Source organism: Echiichthys vipera (genome assembly GCF_963691815.1).
Source record: "Echiichthys vipera genome assembly, chromosome: 12".
Classification (NCBI taxonomy): Eukaryota; Metazoa; Chordata; class Actinopteri; order Perciformes; family Trachinidae; genus Echiichthys; species Echiichthys vipera.
Window position 1 is genome coordinate 7,942,303 of NC_139837.1, and position 22,231 is coordinate 7,964,533.

General features: G+C 43.8%; 2 protein-coding genes across 4 annotated transcripts; both read left to right on the forward strand.

Moving 5' to 3' along the window:
- Positions 1–397: 397 nt before the first annotated feature.
- hivep2b (HIVEP zinc finger 2b) lies at positions 398–12,398 on the forward strand. 2 transcript variants are annotated; one of them, XM_083924441.1, is made up of 7 exons: positions 398–528; positions 3,371–7,350; positions 8,086–8,243; positions 8,391–8,566; positions 8,958–9,056; positions 9,149–9,927; positions 10,292–12,398. In XM_083924441.1, exons 2-7 carry the CDS (start codon positions 3,475–3,477, stop codon positions 10,709–10,711), a joined length of 5,508 nt encoding a protein of 1,835 aa, XP_083780567.1. In that variant the 5' UTR covers positions 398–528; positions 3,371–3,474; the 3' UTR covers positions 10,712–12,398. The 2 variants fall into 2 exon arrangements, with proteins under 2 accessions (XP_083780567.1, XP_083780568.1); XM_083924442.1 differs by having other exon boundaries at positions 9,152–9,927.
- Positions 12,399–13,822: 1,424 nt separating this feature from the next.
- On the forward strand, positions 13,823–19,774 carry txlnbb (taxilin beta b). 2 transcript variants are annotated; one of them, XM_083924493.1, is made up of 10 exons: positions 13,823–13,978; positions 16,381–16,618; positions 17,011–17,102; positions 17,197–17,367; positions 17,836–18,030; positions 18,293–18,412; positions 18,500–18,574; positions 18,663–18,755; positions 18,991–19,086; positions 19,190–19,774. In XM_083924493.1, exons 2-10 carry the CDS (start codon positions 16,396–16,398, stop codon positions 19,703–19,705), a joined length of 1,581 nt encoding a protein of 526 aa, XP_083780619.1. In that variant the 5' UTR covers positions 13,823–13,978; positions 16,381–16,395; the 3' UTR covers positions 19,706–19,774. The 2 variants fall into 2 exon arrangements, with proteins under 2 accessions (XP_083780619.1, XP_083780620.1); XM_083924494.1 differs by having other exon boundaries at positions 13,972–14,097.
- Positions 19,775–22,231: the final 2,457 nt, after the last annotated feature.

Below are 22,231 nucleotides of genomic sequence, written 5' to 3' on the forward strand. Positions count from 1 at the left end.
TTCACATACAACCGAAGTATATAGATCCTAACGTGTGTACCTGAATGAATCTGTGTCTTCATCCAGATCACACAATATTAGGCTAAAATAAACGGTTGAATGAATGAATGAATGGACTCCGGCTATCGGAGAAAAGTGATGTTTCGCTCTTTGCATCAGGATATCTGACTCCCCACTTCTGTGTGTAGTGTGAGACAGCTGCTGCTGGGCTTTGAAACACAGTGAGAGAGAGGAAAAGCGTCCTTAAACGTGGGCTGTTGTGTAATCCCTCCCAGGGCCCCTTTGCTATTTTTGTGCCTGGGTCTGCACGTCACGGTTGGGTATTTTCTCTGGTGACTAGCTCGCATCAATAGATCTTCTAATGTACACCCAGTCAGCCAGCAGCTTCATGACTGATGGGACTTTACCTCGCTAATTTATTTTATCATTGTTACCCCGACAAGAGGAGAATGGAGAAACGGACTATGCAGCGTGAGGAATGTCACATGTGACTGTCGATATGGGACAGGGGGACTATTCAAATGTCAGGTTTGTATGAGGATTATATTTGATATCTGAATGTCAGCTGCTGTGCGAGCCGAGGCTTTTTCTCCCATCAGACCGTGTGCTCTGTGTCATTCTGCTCACAGTGAGAGCTGTTGATTGATTCTATGTGCTATGTTCTATGCTGCCGTTAGAGTACCACAGAGGGTTTATACCATCCAGCGTTTCTGAAGCCGGTCATCTTATGATATTTATGGATTTGTTGTCAGCAAGAGGCTTCATGCCTGTTCCCTTTAATGGCCAACTTACACTCTAATGATGTAATGCGGCGGCATAACGGTGCTCTCCGTAGCCAACATTTGTTTGCTCATTGTCCTCTCTCGTGTGTGCAAAGCATTAAGGGATGTGCTCCACAAATGTCTGCTGCTCAAACGAATCTCTCCGTAAAGTCGTTTCTCCATCCATGCGGACATACTGTACCACAGTCAGCCCACAGTCGTCCTCAAACACACCTACTGCCACCCACCTGCCTCCTGTTGTTGCACGTCATTGCTGCTGTGTCATATATTTTCGTATAGGTTAGTGCTTGTTGCCCGGAGTGAGGGATATTTGCAGTGAAAGCTCTGCTGGTGTAGTCTTTACACACACACGCACACGCACACACACACACACACACACACACACACACGCACACACAAAAAGTCTTAATCTGTTGAGAGACTTGTCAATGAGACTCTGAAAATGTCGGCTCTGTTCCCTCTCTACTGTGCTTAGTTCAAAGGTATGCATTGCTTCTGAGGGTCTTATCTCGCTGTCACTCTGCACACATATTCCCCTTCCCTCCACTCGGAGCTCACCCGAGGATGGAAAACTAAGCAATGAGGTCAGACCGACCTTGAAGGGGAGCTCCCTCCCAGGCCTCTGATTTGTTACCCCCAGGCACCCTACTTAGTTTACCTCCGTAAACCTCCCTGTTGAAACATGGATTGTTCCAATCTGAGGTAGCCCTCGTCATCCTTCATTATCTTTCTCTATGCTGCTCTGGAAGAAGCCCTCTAATCTGTCTGAAAGCAGGGCTACTGAACCATGAACAGTCAAAAGAGGCAATAGGGCATTTGCAAAAAAAAAAAGCAGAAAAACACACACACACACACAAAGGGTAGACTGTCATCCTTGCAGCTGCTTTCAAGCATCTATTGGCATCTTGAGAGTCACCTTGGATTCGTATCCTCTTGTTAATGCCCAAGGAGTGTGTGGTGTGCTAACAAAGAAAGAGAGGGAGCGAGAGAACGGGAGTGAGAGTCGGAGGATGTCCTAATTAAGGGGAACTCAGAGGGTTTGAACCAGATAATCTTACATAACCTCGTTAGGGAGGACACACCATTTGATACTGAGAAGATGGAAACGACGTTCCCCTCAGAGACCCATCCCCATGGTATGAAACCAAAGTGTAGCCGCAAAAGCATTTCATTTTAACCGCGGGGAGAATGCCGTTTCTTCCTGGAGTCCGGCGTGTTCATGTACAGGACAGTATGTGGTCCAGTGCAGCTCAGGGTAGAGACGATGACACACAGACAGGAGCCTGAACACATTATGATGTGATGCTGGCACTGGATTAAAGAGTTGCACAGATTATGTTGGTATTTTAGGTAGATATCACATCACAAGGTTTGCAGGTAGACTCATCACACTTTATTGATCATGATCTTCAGTAACAGTGTCATCTGTGTGTGGTGGCATGGGATAAGTACACACACCATACTCCTAACTTATGTGGAGTTTTAGGTATTTTATGGAGAGATTCATTTCCACTTTTTATGGCATGCAACCTTCATTGACGTTTTTGTCGTTGTCGTTGTAAAAGTGAAATTAAAATGGAAAAGTGAAATCTGGAATACAGGGCGAAGAAAGTACCTGGGGTGTATATTGTCAGTATTTCACAGCTAACAATAGCTGTAGTTTTTCAATATATATAAAAGTTTAAGTTGTACTCGGTAACATTTCCATCTATTTAATTGTCTTTTAAGTTCCTATCTATCAAAGAGTGAGTTCAAACAATGGTGACCGATCATAAGATTCACAAATAAAAGCACGTCTACTTGCCTTTTCCTGGGCTAGATGTAAACAGGCCGCCATGTTAGTCAGTTGTAATCGGAAATCAGGAACTTCCAACTTCTGAGTCAGGCTTGTGGTAAGGGCTGAAGTGTAATAGGAACATGCGTGTGTGTGTGGACGGGAACATATAGGGGACGGACTGGAAGCACAGAGGTGAATGTGTTTCGATAAAGTTTACAAAAGAGCAAAAAAAAAATGTCAGCACACATAGTGACCGTGAACGTGACAAAGCTCGGAAAAGAATTACATCTTACCGCCAAAGAGGCCGCTAGAAACAGGGTGTCTCAAATCTTACAGAGTACAACAGTTGATTTGGAGATTGCTGAAAGGAGATGCTGCTGCGATGAAGGATTTGATTCCTGTTCAGCTCACAAACACATGCAGTATAATAAACACGTACAACCACTCACGACCCACATACTACAGTAAAAGCATGTGCCTTAAATACCTACACACATTTTTCTCAGGGGCATTTACCAGAGTTGGCATGAGGTAGCTTACCTTTGTTTTTTTAAGAGGCTGGTAAAGAGAAAATTATGGTTTTCCAGTCCTGCTGTGACGGAGCTCATTATGAATTTTATACGCAAATTTTATTAGAAGGACGTTTGGGAAACAGCCACGAATGGCTCTTACTTTCAAAGAGGGGATTTGAACTCTAACGAGAGTTATCTACCTTGATGACCTCCTTGTGCATCTTTATGTGGTCCTAGTTTATGTGATTGTCATCCAACCATATTTGTCTAATTGTAATTTTTTGTCTGGTTTCTTTCAGGTGACCCTTCCCCACAATCGATTCACACCTATGTTAATATCACTACCGTTACATAACACATAGTGTCCTTGAAAATCGATCCCAAAGAAAGTGACATTGGATTCATGGAGTCACTTGAAACTACTGCAGGGGTGAAAAGCTCCACTGAGGGTCAGGACAGAAATGTTGTTGCACAGAAAAAATGCACCTCCGAACCAGCAAAGACTAGGAGGAGTCCATCCGTCGAATTGGAAGGCAAGGAGTGGCACCAACAACTGCAAGAAGGTCCGAGAAGAGACACATGTGGTTTCAAAGAAATGTCTGACTCAGGGAAATCACTGCAATTAGAAGACCAGCACTCCCAAACCCAGTCCACAAGCCATCAAGACTATGAGGTGTCTTCATATCCACTACAGTCCACAAAACCATTTCCCATTGGCAGACAAAAAGCTGTAGGCCAATCAGTTTGTGCACAGTCCCCGGTACCTGCATCTCACATGAAGTCCACCTGTTCACCTGAAGCCCAACAACAGTGTTGCCATTCAGGGATGGATCTGCTGTCAGAGGCTGTGTGTAAGGTGGAGCAGAAACCACAAAAGCCCGGGAAGTATGTTTGTGATTACTGTGGAAGGGCATGTGCCAAACCCAGCGTGCTTAAGAAACATATACGCTCACACACCGGGGAACGTCCCTATCCGTGTGTCCCCTGCGGATTCTCCTTCAAAACCAAGAGTAATTTATACAAACATAGAAAGTCCCATGCTCACTCGGTCAAAGCTGGAACAGTGCCACTCTCAGAGCTTGGTTCTTACAATGCCAACACAGATCAAGGGTCTTTTGAAGGGGAAGGAGAGTTATTCTCTGATGCTGAGCAAAGCACGGACACGGACGAGGACACTCTTAACGACCCACTGCTGCTGCTGGACTCTCCAGTGGAGGCATCGGATAACACTGCTGTAAAAGTACTAAATCTCATTGCTCAGAAAAAGGGAGCCACATCGATGTCAGCTCAGGATGGTTTATCCCAGCCCCAAGAAATCAGTGCATCTCCCACTGCTGCCGACGCCGCCCGTACAATTCAATCTTGCACGATCAAACAGAGGCTTGCCCTTCGGTTGTCTGAAAAAAGAAGCAGCGACTCTGAGCACAATCTGTCCCTCCCGAGTCAGTCTAGCAAGGGCAGCACGGACTCCGGCTACTTCTCGCGCTCCGAGAGTACCGAACACCAGACCGGTTCTCCGAACACTAATGCAAAGTCCTATCAAGAAATCATGTTCGGGAAGTGCTACAGGCCAAGCCCTAAACAGACGGCAGCTTTTGTGGCTTGTAGCACAGACTCAAGTGAATATACAGGAAGACGCTCGGAGAAAGGTGTCTCCCGCGTTTTCACCCAAGAAAAAGACACCGTTGAGTCAATCAAAATAAACACAAAGTCGTTCAACAGGGAAGAGGTAAAAGAGCCGCTGTTAGATGCTGGCTCTGAGGGGACCCTGATAAGGAGCAACTCAATGCCAACGTCCTCAGCAGTCTGTCTGACTATGCCTCAAGCCCTCAGAGGCAGCCACTCTTTTGATGAGAGAACAAGCACCGGGGGCATGAGGAGACTCAGGCGGCAAGCTGCTTTCGAACTCTCCCCGCATGATGGCAACACAGACGCAGACAGCCACGGAAAGATGAGCGAGAGTGGCATTTCACCCTCAGGATCGGAAATGGAAAATTACCCCTCTATGACATCTAAAATGAGCCATCAGAGACATGCAATAGAACTGGCGACACGGAAGCGCCGGAAAGAGAAGAGGGAAGAGGAAGATTTACTAGGTCAATATGAGGACCATCATGAACAGTGTGAAGAGATGTTTGATTCAAGTAAGGACTATGATTCAAAACAAGCTGCAGTGGGCCTTATGGCATTAGAAAAAGGACATTCTTCAAGTGTGCTGACGGACAGGTGTGACATGGACATATCAGTAAGTCCCGAAATGTCCGGTCGAAAAACTTTGGGGAATGTAATTTCTGTTATCCAGCACACAAACTCGATAAACAGGCCTCACTCTGAACAGTCAGAATCATACAAGTATCATGGGCAGAGGCAGGATAGTATTTCTTCATTTCAAGCTATGGAGGCAAGTGAATCATATCAGTTGGAGAGGAGCGATAGTAGGCTAAGGCAATCATTTCAAATGGGCCCCAAACTTGTGCGGCAGCCAAACATACAAGTCCCAGAAATCAGGGTCACAGTGGAGCCTGACAGTCCAGAAAAAGCTCCAGAGGTGAAGGTGAAGGAGCCAGAGAAGCATGTGGAGGAGTTTCAGTGGCCTCAAAGGAGTGAAACTTTAGCACAATTCCCTCCAGAAAAGCTCCCTCCAAAGAAGAAAAGGCTACGCTTAGCTGATATCGAGCACTCCTCTGGTGAATCTAGTTTTGAGTCTGCCTGCACCAGTCTCTCCCGCAGCCCGAGCCAAGACAGCAACTTATCTTACAGCTCCACCTACTCCTTTGACAGGGAGGAGAGTTTAAAGTCAGTCTCTCCAGCCAGGCAGGATGAATTTGGCAAACCACTAGAGCTCTTAGCAGTGCCAGGGAGTGGGCACTCCCTCTCCGTGCTCAACCAGCGTCAACAACATGAAATGAGACGCTCCTCCTCAGAGCAGGCGCCGTGTAACTTGCGCAAGGAGTTCCCAGAGGTACGCAGCATATCATTTGACTATGGCAGCCTTTCTCCAACATCCAAAGTTAGACACGTGGACATCAGCTCCGGTCACTCGGCTGTGAGGGAGAGAAGGAGGGGAAACTTGGTCCGACAGGAGTCATTGAATATGGACACTGAGGTAACACAAGTCCCATCACAAGTGTTTCCGCAGTACCTCAGCAGCACCTCCCCTCCATTCACAGCAGTTGCTGTTCTGCCGCAGACTTTGCCAATATTCTCCACTGGGAATACATTTCCCCAGCTGTCACATCCGAGCCTTTTAGTTCCCGTAAGAATACAGACTCATGTGCCATCCTACGGCAGTATCACATACACTTCAGTATCACAGATTTTCGACAATCAGTATGACAGTGTTAGCTCCAGTACGACCGCCTCTCAGAACCAGATTTCACGTTTGTCTGGAAATCTGGATCCTCACAACGTATTAGCTTATAACAGACCACCTCGGATTCACACCATTAATGTTGAAGCCCTTGATTTGTCATCAGCTAAGCTCAAGACAGGCATCCCTCTCTCTCTGACCTCCAGAACTATCTCAACCACTAACGCCTCCAGCGGTGGCACTAACAAACGGATGCTATCCCCTGCCAGCAGCCTGGACCTTTTCATGGAGGTCAAGCAGCAAAAACGTGTGAAAGAAGAAAGAATGTTTGGGCAGATTGTAGAGGAGCTGAGTGCTGTGGAGTTGGGAAAATGTAATTTGAGCGAAGAGAAGGGGCACAGGTCAGAGATTCAGGCTGCATCCACACCTCATGCTCAGGATGAGTCACGTAGGAGTACATTAATCACACTTCAACAAAAAGTGACAGAGGCCACTCAGCACGGTGTTGAGTCAGCTATGGAAAGTAGCTCCCAGGACAGCAGCTCACCTCCCTACTCCATGATATCAGTCAGCGAAGTGAAAGAAGTTGACATGGACAAACGAGTGCAGATGGATATGGTGGCACAGCTGCTTACCAGTCAAGACATCCTGATCTCAGACACCGAACATACAAGACGGTTATCTCAGTTTCCAAGTCTCCGCACGACGACAGGAGTGAGCTGGTGTTACCTTAACTACACCAAGCCGAGCTGCTCTCACAGCAACACCCCTTTCTCCTCTGTGTACGCCACCTGGTGTGTGAGTTCCCACAACCCCAACCCTCTTGAGCTGAGCACCAGTGCTGCTCTGGCTCTGCTGCAGTCCAAACATAGGGGAGACAAAGTTATATACACTGTGGCAGCCATGTGTCAGCCTGGCAAGGGGAAACTGGTGTCATCCCTTATCCTGTGGAGGCAGACCATGGATCAGGTGAGGAAATTACCTCGTCTCTGCATTGTTTCTGAACCAGAGGACCGTCTAAAACGTTCAAAGAGCATTTGTTCTGGACTTTAAGAGCAAAGCCCTTATTAATTAACTGGTCTTGCTTAATATCACTGAGTAACTCATAATCAAGCTGCACTGGGCAGTTTTCCACTTTGGTAGCCATCATGTCAGCAAGAGATAAGTGTTTGATATGTAGAAAGTTTAGAAGGACCTCATTACCCAGAATTTGGCAAACTGCACTCTTACAATATTTTGGCAGAAGGTTTCGTAACTATTGGCAAGTTTCTGGAAATGATTTGCCTGCTGCTAGTTATGATGTTACAAGCTTTGATTCATAACTTGCTCTGCATTTACCATTTGCAAAAAGATTTTTCGGCAGTTAAAACACCAAACATCTACATTATATTCAAGTAAATAGTCTGTATCTTGACAATGGGATAAATTCTGCATTGAAGTGGTTTTAGCCTGATAACATTGCTATATTATGACATACAAATCATACCTAGCATAGCTTCAGGAAATCTTGAAAATCAACAAAATTAGGATTATTTGTTTTGTGTTTTACCCCAGCAGCAGCAGCAGCAGCAGCATATTTCATGTTTGCAAAACATGCCGCGTAACGCCACGTGTGACATACAATATTGAAAGCATCGTGTTACGCTGTCGATATGGTGTCCACTTAAAATGGATGTTAACAAAATGTTTGCTCATCCGATTCAGCTGCAGAGGAAACCGGAGCCCAAAGAGGTGGACATCACCTACGGGAAGAAGGTTAAAGACATCAGTTGCAGAGTGAAAATTGCCAAGGAGGAGTGGAAAGAGAGGGAGGCTTCCACAACCCAAACAGTGCCAACGCGTGTCAAGATCTTCGAGGGAGGGTCAGTCATGATATTAGTTATCGTAACACCCGCCAGTTCTGCTGACAGCAAATACAGCAGCTATATTAGGATGTTATGCTCTTTATACCTATTCAGAACTATTTTATGTCATTATTTATTCTTTGGAAAACTGGTTTTATCTTTCAGGTACAAGTCCAATGAAGACTATGTGTATGTTAGAGGTCGGGGCCGGGGGAAATACATTTGTGAGGAGTGTGGTATTCGTTGTAAGAAGCCGAGCATGCTGAAAAAACACATCAGGACACACACAGACGTGAGACCCTACATCTGCAGGGTGTGCAACTTTGCTTTTAAAACTAAAGGTGAGCTTTTTTTTAAAGCTTCTATACGAGAACGTAAAACTACGGACTTTATAAATGAAACAAAAGACTCATTTACAGTTTTAAAAAAAACATTTACAGCACCAGTAAACACCGTAGTTTTTTGTGCTATTTAGACCCACTTTAGTGCAAAATCAGCAGTTTCACTGACTCATTTTTCTCTTCACTTTTTTTTTTTTATTTCTGGGAGAAATTTCTCAGCTGGAGTCTCTTAAAACTGATTAGTGTCCTCATGTAGTACCAGAAATAACTTGAGGTGTGTGGGGAGATAAAATTGGGGTTAAAATCTGTTCAAAACAAATCCGCTCATTTAAGAATAAATCTATTTTTCCAGTAAGAAATTGTAACTTATGACTTGTTTTATCTTTTCCAGGAAACCTGACTAAACATATGAAGTCAAAGGCACACATGAAGAAATGTCTCGAACTAGGAGTGTCCGTGACGATGGATGACACAGAGATACAGGAACATGGTGAGATACCGACGTGTATAATACTCTTGCACATACGTAACGTACGTATAGCGGAATAAATCCAACTGAACTGATGTATTTGTCTTTTAAAGTAGATGACAGCCAACAAGAGTCCAAGGTGGTGGTCACAACCAAACACCAGTTCTCAGACGCAGATGACTCCGACGGTATGGATGAAGACGTTGACGAAAACGACGAAGACGACGACGAGGACGATGAATACGAGGGCGACTCCACTCCAAAGTTGCGTTCAAGGAGCACGAGTCCTCAGCCGTGTGGAGTCACTTCTCTCTCGGTCACAGCCACTGCTGCTATCCACGGCTATTCCCTCACCTCTTTGCCCGGCACGGATGTCCGCCAACAGTCCTCTAGCATGCGGACGGGCCCGGACCATCGACCCGTCCTTTCAACAGACCAGCGAGAGAAGTCCATGGATGAAGACTCTCTGACTATGCTGTCTCCAGACCAGGCCAGTTTCCTATTTGACCCCTACTCTTCTTGTCTGCTCTCTCCTGGTTGGGAGTCGCCCATCAGGGAGCCGTCCCCTTCACGTCTGCGTTACCCATCCCCGAGGCGAGAGCTCTCCCCGCGAGGTCGTTCCTCCCCAAGATGGGATACCTCCCCGCTGAGGCCTGCCTCGCCCAGCTTCACACCGATTCAGCACCTCTCCCCGGTCTCAATTGAACGACCCATATCGCCTGGATCAGAGCTGGCTGGAAAGCGAGAATCCTCAGTCAGAGGCCGGCAGAGAGTCGTGTTGAGGGCTGTTTCACCGCGAAGAGGCTCACATCAACATAAAGGCAGTGGTGATAAAACCAGATACCAGGCAAAGATGGAGATGGCTCAACAAGGAGCTTTTGAAATGGAAATGGTATGTATCATGAAGCAGTTCAACTACACCACTGCCTAATAGGGGTTTGTATTTGGATATTCGGGGGGAAGTTTAGCCAAAAGCATAGAAACCAGAGATGGCTTGGTACTGAATCCAATTTTTTTTTTAAAGGTTTTCTAAACACTTTATTGGATTAATTGACAATAACAGAAATATAGAACACCACGAACCCTTTCGTTTGATGGATTGTGCAGTCGTGGTGAGCGTACGTGTTCTCTCTCAAAGTGTTGTCTGAAGTTTGCGTAATGCTGTATTTCTCACATTTCTGCACTCACACTCACACATGATGAATAGTCTTGGCAATGTTGAAATTGCCGCTAATACTGCCAATATGTTGTTTCAGGATCAAAGGAGCAGCTTGGCTTCCAGTCTGCCCGGTGCTGCCAGTTCTCATCACCAGAACATCCTCAGCCACCTCCCTCTTCACTCCCAGCAGCAGGCCCACACTTTGCTCCCTGTCGTTCCCGTCGGAGGTCTCCAGATGTTACACTCCCCGCCTTCCTCCAACACTGATGTCACCCCCTCCGCGGCGCCAAGCCCCCAGAGCAGCGAGGGCCAGCGTTGCAGCAGCAGAGAGGGATCTGTCCACGGGCCTGATTCTGGAGGAGAGGATATCACAGGACAGAACCAGCTGTCCTCCCATCAGGCCGCTCAGGAGAAAAGCCTTGACCCCGGCGTCGGGGACAGCGGACAAGAGGAGAATGTCCAAACCTGCTTGAAAGCCATCGCCTCGTTGAAGATTACCACAGAGGACCCTCACTGAAACACCTATTCTGTGTTGATTTGACCCAGGAACAGACAGCAAACCGGCAACACCTGCAACCTTGTCGTCCTCAGCCCTTTAGGCACATAACCTCATCTTTATCCTATTAGAGGCAATATAATAACATTTCATCTGGTCTTGCACATGCCCCAGACAGCTCCTTTTAAATCTGAGTGGAGATCAAACCTTCACAGTGAAGAAGAAACCCACCCTGTCTAGTGTGCTCTTCTTTTCAGAGACTCTTTGAAATGATCGGACGAGCAGTAGGCTGTCTGGCGAGATGAAGAATCGTTATTGGGTGCAGGTGCAATATGGAGAGAATATTATGCTAATATGCCTTTGTTTGACATAGTAGTTTGCGTACAATTGCACATAAATTATATTTATGGATTCTTATGTCCTTAACATATACTCTTCTTAGATGCATACAAACAGTGTATTTTACTGTATGTGTACTTTGAAAATAGACTGTTGTTTAATGTAATCATATCAAGGTGTGATGCAGTAGTGCAGTAAATAAAGACTATTTATAAGGGGAAAAGTATGTGTATTATGAAACAGTCTGACCAAATTTTAAGTAGATGCTTCTTGTGCAGTTTGGTGCTTCTGATCAAGCGGCAAGGGTCTGTGCCTTTATTTTGCTTTTCATCGTTTTGTTATGAGGCGGTTGCCGTTGAATAAGGAAAAATGTCAAGGCACTCTATTGAGGAGTGCCGGCGCTGTCGGAGAGTTCACTCAAAGAAAAGCTTTTTCTTTCTTGTTCCGTCGGTCGTGCCGAGAGACGGACGCAGCTTGATTTATGTGAAACAATCTTAAAAAATATGTTTCTTATGTTGCATTTTTTCTAAATGTTGTGGTTTTTATCTTGGTAAAAATGCATGGGATTTGCTATTGCACAAAAATAGAGGAAGTTAATATGTAATTATGAATACTGTAAGATGTATTTATATATTAGAACGTGAGCACTTATTGATACTGGTAAATATTTGACTACTATTTATATGGTATATCTGTACTTATGCAGCAGTGATGCAGTTATGCAGTGAGCCGCGCTGGCATTGCTTTTGATCTCATGTATTTGCTTTGATTGAACAGTGTTTTTTTTCCTCTCTTAGACGGACGACCATAAGCATTTTATGAGTTTTGACGATGCACTTTCATCCTTTCATCTTTGATGTTTAACTGACGTGGTCGGTGAAAATAAGGGAGTAAAACGTGTTACGTTCTCTTTGGTTGGTGGTTTTTTGAAACATTCCAGTCGTTTTTTTTTCTCACGTTTCTCATTTTGTGAAACATGTTGCACACAAATCCAAGGGGCTATGATGATCAGTCAGTCAGTGGTATGTTTTCTTGCATTTCAAGTGTAACTGGATAAATCAATATCACTTTACTGTAAGTAATACTAAGGTAATGGTGTTAACAGCGTGAGTTGGTTGACTATTACTGTGCTTCAGCTCCAAATGTAAGTAATCATTCACCAAATGCATTACTTCTTCTCTGTATATATACACGTGTATTTCTATGATTTCAACTATTTTTGCAGTGTTCAATCCTGAGAACTTTTTACGCGGATTGTTTATACCTCTTTAAGAGGTAAAAAGTCCGCGGTCGGCGCAACGGAGGTTCAACGAGGGCAAATATAGCACAGTGTTGATCGCTGACACCGTGTCTCATCCTTAAAAACGAAAAAAAAGGAAGTGTATTCGCATCTTCAAGCGGTCACGTCACCAGTTTGAGGGGGGGGGGGGGCTTTCAAAATCAGAAAACACTTTTGTTCACTCATGTTTACATAAAAAAAACAAAAAATGTAAAAGGTGCACTGCTTTAATTTTGTGTTTCCCTTTCTGAAGATGTATGTAGCTTTGATTTCATGTGATTTCATTTGTTGTGATTCAACGGTGCAGAAAAATCATAAAATGTGAAGGGAGAGCGAAGCCTTCTGATTGCTTTGGCACACAGTTATGTACTCAGATTGTGTTTGTGTTTTGTTTTTATCGTGTATTCACATTTACTGAACTGCTTTGTGCCTCTCATGTCTATGAAATTCCCTGTAAAACACGCAGAGGACAAATCATTTTACCTCTCAGCTAAGATCTTTTGAGGAGAGCAGAGATCCTCAGTAGCCAATCCGTTGTTTAGCTATTTGCATTAAAACTGGTTAGTCAGGACGGAGTGCCTCTTTTATGCTATGGGGACTTTATTGTTTGGTGCTCTACTTTTTCAGATTAAATTCAAAATTGTTTTAAAAGAATATACTTCTAACCCAAGGATGTGTGTTGCAGCTTATTTCGTCGTTTCGTTTTTTTTTGTCTTTAACCTTATTATTCAAAATGGCTTCCATACCTTTCCTCCCGCATGACTCGTGAGTGCTAAAAATTACAGCGCACAAGGAATCAGATGAAATCATTCACATTTTATCTCGAGGCAGAGTGTGGGCATAATAAAAAAAAACACCCAAGAGACAAATTGGAAAGACTCCTACCAGTGACATCCTCTGGTGAAAAACGATTACTGCAGTCACAACATGGAACAAGCATAATAAATGGACGCTTCCAAAAATAGTTCTCACCTTGTGGATACTAGTCAACCGTTGTCAGGTTGCGTCAAATTCAGCGAAACACTGTGTGTGAGCAGCACGTACAGCGTGTACTGCACTCTAGGTGAATATTGCATGTGTGAAGCATACACTAATCTGGGGGAAGTGACTGAGATCTTAAGAGTGCATTTACTCCGGCTCTTCTCCGGGTTTGGAAGGAGGTCTGTTCTAATTCTGGCCAATCGGAGAGACAGTTCATTTCTTTCTCTTCTTCTCAGTGGCTTTGCCTGTCAGGCTCATTTGTTAGAATAATTACGTGGCTGTTAACAGCATCCCAGCTTGAAATCAAATGTGTACTGCGATGGTTTAAAAGCAGCAGAGGCGTAAAATGGCTGCTGAAGATCTTAACAGAAAACCCTATAAATCATTATGCAACTTGATTGTATGCATGCACACACACACACACACGCACACACACACACACACACACACACACACACACACACACTTTTGCTTATATTACAATCAGGGGACTATGGGTTGTTTTTGTAAGCAGGGTGTCCCGGTCAGAGACATGAACAGTACTCCTGTCCTCCCTCTCTCTGCTCAGAGTGAGCTCTGCTCCTCTGGTTTATTTTGAGGGGATCTTATCACAGCTGTTGTATCAGTGGTGGCAGCCTGTCCCAAGCCCCTCGACACTCTTCCTTTTCCTACTCTGGCCCTTGGTCCCGGTAAGACCCCGTTTGCTCATTACCCTGCTTCTTCAGAGACATTTACACTTAAATTGCATACAAATAACCCTTAGATCCTGTGCTCGGGGTGGTTTCCAGAGCTCTTCTTATTCCTAAAGGTACTAATTAGTGTTTGTTTGAATGTGATAGCTTTGTTGAAAGCGAGAAGGAGTGAGACATGATTCAGACTGTGTCATTTGTTACCAGAGTGGGATGAGATTAACTTTGTTTAAGAAAAGAAAGCATTTCTCTCCTTGATTTGTTTAAACTCTCTGATTGTGTACCACTACTATTGTTTGTCTGGACAGTGAAGAAACCAATAATACCTTGTAATTTATTTCATTTCAAGGGGATTTTCATTTCGCTCTCTGCCTCCTTTAAAAATATTGAATATAGTTGAGGTCACTTATGTAATACTGATATTTTTCATACTTACAAATGCAGCTATTGAACTCACAACCGCTGACGTTGACATCAATAAGAGTGGATTGGAAATAAATAAATAACTTGCCCATATTAAGAAGTTCTTAAAATAGCCTGTGGGGTCTGGAACAGGTGCCATGTGCTCTGCTTGTGAAAGCAGTGTGAAGGCTGCACTAATTTTATGCACGTAAACAGGCTCTGGCTGCGAGCCTGTTCGACATGAGACAGGCACAATCACTGCGGTACAATCATAAGCTCTGCGATTACTTTAATTGACTTGCATTCAATCTACTTGTATTAAAAAAGACATTTTATTAAATGTACCTGTCTCGATTATGAAGCAAAATCTGCTGTTAAGACCAAGAAAATACCGTACGCCTGTGACATCTAAGCTTAAAAAGAAAAGCATCTAATGTTTCTCACTGAGCTCCTTCAGTACAGAAATATACAGCTGCTTTTATGTGCTCTGCTTAAAGGAATCACGCTGAATTAAACAACTATACATTATGGATTTCATTATCCAAAAATACTCATAATCTGCAGATTATTTTCTGGATTAATTGTTTGGTGTAAAACCAAAAAATAATGAAATACGCGTGTTATATACAAGTTCACAGTCCAATGTTTGTTTGTATTCAGTTTGCTAATGTTATACATTATGAAGAAAAGCAGTAAATCCTCACATTTAAGAAGCTGGAACAAGCCAAAGTTTTGCAATTAATTGTCTTTAGACGAACTGATTTATCGAGTAATCACTGCAGCGCTAATATGCAAAAATCAGCCCGGCCAGTTTATCAGTTTAGCCTTTCTTCTCGGTTACATCAGGAAAAGCACAGGTGTGAATAATGAAATGAAGGATTCAGTTTCAGGGTCCTGGTGTTGTTCGTGATGGCTCACTGTCAAGACTGACTGGGACGCAGCCAACGTTAATGTTATTAGTAACACCTGTGCGTTGCCTGCCATGAGAAGTAAATGACCTTGTTTACAGTGGGCAGCCGGGACACTTCGCCGCTCACGTCGCCATTCACACGCCGTTCACACCTGAGTCCGTCATGCATCTCCAGCTGTCCATCTGTGTTCAGATTTCGTTACTGCAAAGGGTCAAAGGGCCCATGTACAGTTATAACTTCTCACCAGTTACATTAGCAGTTGTATCGGTACAGCTGGAGAACGCTATCAGCAGAATCCAACAGTTTGGGAAAAACACTTTGGTAAATGGACTTGTACTAATATAGCGCCTTTCTAGTCTTCTGACTACTCAAGGCGCTTTCGCAGTGTTTGTCACATTCACACAGACATTCACAGTGATGGCAGTGGACATCTACATAAATAAACACCACATTCACACACCCATGTGCAGCACGAGGAGCAATTCGGGGTTCAGTGTCTTGCCCAAGGACACCTCAACATGTGGACCGGGGGAAATGGGGATCGAACTGCCGATCTCTCAAATGGAGGACAACCCACTTGTCCAACTCATTGCCAAAAAAAACACCACAGCCATCAGTGATGACATAATTTCCTGATATGTTCTTGTTGAGGACGCATTAGCATTAACACTGCATAAGATATGTGGTGAAATGCGTCCCAGACCACCTATGCAAGTGGTTTGAGTGATTTTGCGATAACCCCAGACACATTTTAAAAGCAAGTGAAAATGTCCTCTGTGTAAAATGCCTATTGCAAAAAAACAAAAATCTGTAACCTTAAATGAGCAAATCTTCTTTCAGTTTAATAATAGTTTAGAGTTGAGTTTAAAACCAGCCTTCAAAAATGAGGATGAAGTAACCGAGACAGCTGGAGATGACATTGGTTTGATAGACGCCGGTTGGTCAGACGCGGTCGTATAAACTCATAAAATAAATCTTGTCAGGAATCAGGTTATTCAGAAGGTCATGCTTGGTTACAACGCCAGGATGAGATAAATATCACTTTTATTCTTCGGGTTCATTACAGAAACCAACTGTTTCCCCCCTCAGTACTCTCTCAGAATAATGGAGGCTTGTCCTGCACCCATGGGACCCGAGGCGTCGCCAGCCGAGGGTCGACACATTGACCTGACAGAGGACCTGGCCCAGCAGCTGGAGGACATCATTAGCACCTACCAGGCTGACGAGATTCCCGCTGAGCCAGAGGACGCAGAGGAGGTCACAGCCTTCAAAGAGGCAGACACCCGCAAGGACCAGAAACTGGAGAAGAAGATGCTCAAAAACCTAGGTGTTTTTTTTTTTTCAAAAAAGTTTGATTGATTTTTTTTTAGCTGGGGTGGGTTTCATTCAGCAAAGTCAGCAAAAGTCCAAGTTGCACTGAAACTGATAGGTGTGTAAGTCAAGCTGTAATGCGTGTAAGTGCATCAATCTGCAATAGACAAGCAGGTAAAATACTATTTCCATATGCCTTTTATAGTTGGCAATAAACTTCTCATAATCCCTATTACAATAATGATTCCTGTGTATTTTCTCTGTGGAATAACCTCAGATTTACACATCAGTGTGTGATAAATCTGATTCACCTCATGCTCCAGGGTATTCAAAATGAATCAAGCTCAAACGTGACTTGTGACTGACGTGTGATGTTTCATTTCTGTGAAATTCTCTGTGGCTGTCAAGGGAAGGAAGCGATGCTGCTGATGCAAAGTCTGAACAAACTCAACACTCCAGAGCAGAAACTGGAAGCCATCATCAAGAAGCACGCTGAACTGGTGAGCGGACGAATCCAGAATATTACAGAGGGAAAATATACAAGCGGTCTCTTTATTGTGACATGTGGTGGCTTTTTCCTGCGTATTTCTACAGTTGGAGGAGCATCGGAGTGACCAGAAGCAGCTGAAGGTTCTGCAGAAGAAGTTGCTCCAGGTGATGAAGGAGAAGGACCAGCTGCAGAGCGAGCACAGCCGGGCCGTGCTGGCTCGCAGTAAACTGGAGGGGCTCTGCCGAGAGCTGCAGAGGCACAACAAAACCTTAAAGGTACTTCCGCTCCTGGCATTTCTGCCCCTCGTGCAATCGCTATTTGCTGCTGGTTGACTTTCGGTGCCAGGGGTTGTAACCATATGTTGTGCTCTACAGTAGGTGACACCACCTGGCACCAAAGATCAACCATTATGTCAAAGCTCAGGATTTGACCTCATAAACTGCCACAACTCATGATGCAAAGCCAAGTGTTGAACAAATCAAACAATTTCATTTCTACTTCTAGTTGGGATCCTTTTAAAAATATTGTTGTAATATAAACATTATTAGGCTGCTCAGTTGGAGATGGGAAAGAAACAGTGGGTAAAACCACGGCTATTTTACAGATTTTACTGTCGCGTGGACACTAGGGAATGGTATAAAGTCAAGCTAAAGATGCCCTTAGCTCTTTGTCACTGAGCTAATTGAAAATTTATATTATATACAAGGTTGTTTTAAGCTTAAACATCCATCCCTGAAATGCAGGAAGAGACCTTGCAGAGGTGCAGAGAGGACGACCTGAAGAGGAAAGAGATCACCACTCATTTCCAGGGGACGCTTAGTGACATCCAGGCCCAAATTGAGGAACACAGCAGTCGCAACACCAAGCTGTGCCAGGAGAACAGCTCTCTGGCAGAGAAACTGAAGGGGCTCATTTCACAATACGACCAGCGAGAGGCGGTATGTATCCTGCCACATACGGAGCACACATCGGTTCAAAAGAGAGGCCAACAAAGTGTATCTACATGCAAACCCACCTCACACCACCTGAACCATACTTATCTCAAACCTCACACGTGTGGTCCTCTGGGCCAGTTTCAAACACATGAGTTATTTGCACATTTCACCCAGGTCTTACATTTATTAGTTACAGTATTTCAGTTTTATGCAGCCAAAGAAATGAAACAGCTTTCTCTCATAAATTCCCCTGATTGTCTTCCAGAACCTGGAAAAGGTCTTTAAGCACAGAGACCTGAAAGAAAAGCTGCTGGAAACCAAACTCACGCAGGCTAACATGATACTGAAGGAGACGGAGGAGAAGCACAAGCTGGAAAAAGAGCTTGTACGTTTCGTGTATCAGATTTAGAACATATTTACAAAGTCTTACCCCCTAATGCTCATTTTCATGGACCATTTTAATATTCCACAGATGCTGAAACAGGCAGCAGAGTATAAATCGAGGATGAAGGTCATGAAGGAGCAAGAAATGGATTTGAAGACCCAGGTAGAGTAACAGGGCATCATGTGTAAAATGGACTTGTTTTTCTACCTCTCTCGCGGCACATATGATGTTTTCTCATATTTCTCCACAGCTCGATATGTACTCCAAGAAGTTTGATGAATTCCAGGGCACGGTATCAAAGAGTAACAGTGTCTACAGCAGCTTCAAACAAGACATGGACAAAGTAAGAATGGTTTTACAGAGTATTTGAAGTCTGCTTCGTGATATTGGTGATATTAGTTAGTTTATCTGGGAATACAAACGTGATAAAAACAGGAATAATAGGGAGAATATCCCATGAGATTTACGCCTAACACTAAATCTGACAAACTGTATAATCCTACACTCTATTGTGTCAGCTATTTTTAGGAGTGGCTTTGATTGTGTACTGTGTAACATGATTTTTGTTTGTGTTGTAGATGGCCAAGAAAATGAAAAAGCTGGATAAAGAGTGCCAGTCATGGAAGAGTCGCTTTGATGGCTGCAACAAGAGTCTCCTTGACATGGTGTCAGATGTAAGAAACACTTCCCTTCAGTCATTTATGGCCCAATTCAATGATCTGGTATCTTTTTACTAGAAAGGTACAAGATGTCCTCACTTTTAAAAATCCTTCACAGAAAGCAATCAAGGAAAAGGAGTTTGATCTCGTCACCCTCAAGAACCAGAAGCTTGAGAATCTGTGCAGGGCTTTGCAAGAGGAGAGGAAGAGTCTTTATGGGAAGGTGCATGGAGCTGGAAGTCAACCAGACATCAACACTACTGAAGCAACAGAGAAGAAGGACTCTGAGAAACTGGAAACCCCTGATGCCCCTAAAGACGATGGTCCCGTCGAGAATGCTGCAGCTCCCGCCTCGGCTGCCCCCGCCCCTACACCAACACCTGAAACTCCACTGACAAAGCAACTGGCTAAACTGAAGGCTGAGCAGAGCCGCCTGCAGGAGATCGCCGGCTCGTTCGCAATCTCTCATGTAATACCCACAGAAACAGTCGTTAGCCAATCACAAGGACTCTCTGAGGGTGCCCAGGAGCCGGAGGAGAGCCACATAGAGGAGAGCAACAGCGAACGCCTCCAGGAAGTCCAGGAGGACGGACGCCAAGAACAGAGAGATTTGGAAATGGAGTCGGTTGATTAATGCTGCAACTATTGTGGAAAATAAATCTGGCTCATGTGAGATTCATAGCAATAAAATGAGAAAAGGCTGGCTTTGTGTTCAGTGTCTGATCCTCATATGTGAAGATTTAAAGTCCCCTTCCACTCAAAAGTATTTTTCTGCTGTCTTTGTCCTCTATAATGTCTGAGCAAATTCGGTCACTAGAGAGGCGTTTTCACATTTCTCTGTCTGTGCACTTCAAACGCATTCTAGCAATTTATCATTGCATCTCTAACTCAATGGGAGACTCACAGACTGATTAAAAAAAGGTTAAAAATTAAGCAGCAAACCTAAAAAGAAGACTGGATCCTACATTCCCCATATTACAACCAATAGCTTCTTCTGCTTCTGTTAAAATTGACGCCCCCAGTATTTAACAACGGCTGTCTGTAATGAATGTGTTGTACCCGAGTAAGCTTCTCAGACATAACAAAGCTCCCTCCAGAGCCCCAGACAGATATTGTAGAACTGTTCTCACAAGCAGAAATATGTGAAATCAGTCGAGTGCCCCTTTAAAATGAGCTCAAACCCCATTTACCCAGAGTGGACTTTGAGAGAAAGCAGAGGTGGTTTATCTCTGGTGAACTGATAAGACATCTTATGAAACCATTACAAAACAGGGAAAATGGCTGGAAGTGCAGAGCCGACCGCAGTAAAAGCTCTCACAGCTTTTGTCGGAAGAGGAAAAGCTCTGTTGGAACTCGCCGAGAAGGAGAGCAGGGAAGGTAGGCAGCATTTTGTGGGGCTGGACACGTGCATATAAAAATAGACACGCAGACAGCTTGTTCTGCAGTTGGCAGGCGATTTATGGTCGCACCGTACCGGGAGTGGGGGGTAGACAGGAGGCCTGTCAATCATTAGATGAAAAGAATTAACTCAAAAAGGTTGTTGTACATTAAGTTCATTTACTTTTCTCACACAGGCTCTCTCAAGGAATTCATCAGGCAGAAAATCCGAATAGAGCAAGAGCAGTCACTGCTGGGTCTGATTGAAGCTGGTGCAGCTTTATACAGAAGGTTATGAGCCATAACGACTGCATATGAACCTATGAAATAATAATAAAGTAACTAGAGCTTCAAAGCAGCACAGATTCAGCTTTGCACCATAAGACATGCAGAGTTGTTTACTTCCATTTTCTTCTCATTTCACAGTTTGTCTGTGAAGAGAATAAAGGATGCAGAGGATGTGTGGAGAGACAACTATCAGTAAGAGCTTGAACTGAAACAGTCAATCAATGAGTCGATCAACAGGAAATAATTCTGTATCTATGATGACGGACAATTCATCATTCATCAAATCATTTTCCAAGCAGAAACACCAGACATTCCCTAGTTCCTGCTTCTTAAGTGCTACCTATATCTTTTCTGCACTACAGTTCTGTTTATACCTGTTTCAACAGTCTACTGCATGTTTACATCACTTTACATCATATACACCCGTTCACATGTCTGCTTACATCTGATACACGCACGTGTTTCTACATCTCACGCCGACGATGTTCTCTGTATCTATCTGTGACTTGTGTGTGTTTAACTTGTACTAACATCTAGACACTTTCCTCTCTGCTGTTCTTCGTATCCAACTCTGTGACTGGATTCTAACCATTACTAACACACCAACACCCTGACACTTATTCTAACCTGTACTAACACACTAACATCCTGACACTTATTCTACCCTGTACTAACACACTAACATCCTGACACTTACTCTACCTGTACTAACACACTAACATCCTGACACTTACTCTACCTGTACTAACACACTAACATCCTGACACTTATTCTACCTGTACTAACACACTAACATCCTGACACTTATTCTACCTGTACTAACACACTAACATCCTGACACTTACTCTACCTGTACTAACACACTAACATCCTGATACTTATTCTACCTGTACTAACACACTAACATCCTGACACTTATTCTACCTGTACTAACACACTAACATCCTGACACTTATTCTACCTGTACTAACACACTAACATCCTGACACTTATTCTAACCTGTACTAACACACTAACATCCTGACACTTATTCTACCTGTACTAACACACTAACATCCTGACACTTATTCTACCTGTACTAACACACTAACATCCTGACACTTATTCTACCTGTACTAACACACTAACATCCTGACACTTATTCTACCTGTACTAACACACTAACATCCTGACACTTATCCTACCTGTACTAACACACTAACATCCTGACACTTACTCTACCTGTACTAACACACTAACATCCTGACACTTATTCTAACCTGTACTAACACACTAACATCCTGACACTTACTCTACCTGTACTAACACACTAACATCCTGACACTTATTCTACCTGTACTAACACACTAACATCCTGACACTTATTCTAACCTGTACTAACACACTAACATCCTGACACTTATTCTACCTGTACTAACACACTAACATCCTGACACTTATTCTAACCTGTACTAACACACTAACATCCTGACACTTATTCTAACCATTACTAACA

Excerpts from the sequence above, each read along its gene's own strand:
- hivep2b (XM_083924441.1), top strand. The coding sequence starts at position 3,475 with ATGGAGTCACTTGAAACTACTGCAGGGGTGAAAAGCTCCACTGAGGGT. Across the intron at positions 7,351-8,085 it reads GGAGGCAGACCATGGATCAG|CTGCAGAGGAAACCGGAGCC; the intron begins GTGAGGAAATTA and ends CATCCGATTCAG. Across the intron at positions 8,244-8,390 it reads GTCAAGATCTTCGAGGGAGG|GTACAAGTCCAATGAAGACT; the intron begins GTCAGTCATGAT and ends TTTATCTTTCAG.
- txlnbb (XM_083924493.1), top strand. The coding sequence starts at position 16,396 with ATGGAGGCTTGTCCTGCACCCATGGGACCCGAGGCGTCGCCAGCCGAG. Across the intron at positions 17,368-17,835 it reads GGCACAACAAAACCTTAAAG|GAAGAGACCTTGCAGAGGTG; the intron begins GTACTTCCGCTC and ends CCTGAAATGCAG. Across the intron at positions 19,087-19,189 it reads TCCTTGACATGGTGTCAGAT|AAAGCAATCAAGGAAAAGGA; the intron begins GTAAGAAACACT and ends AATCCTTCACAG.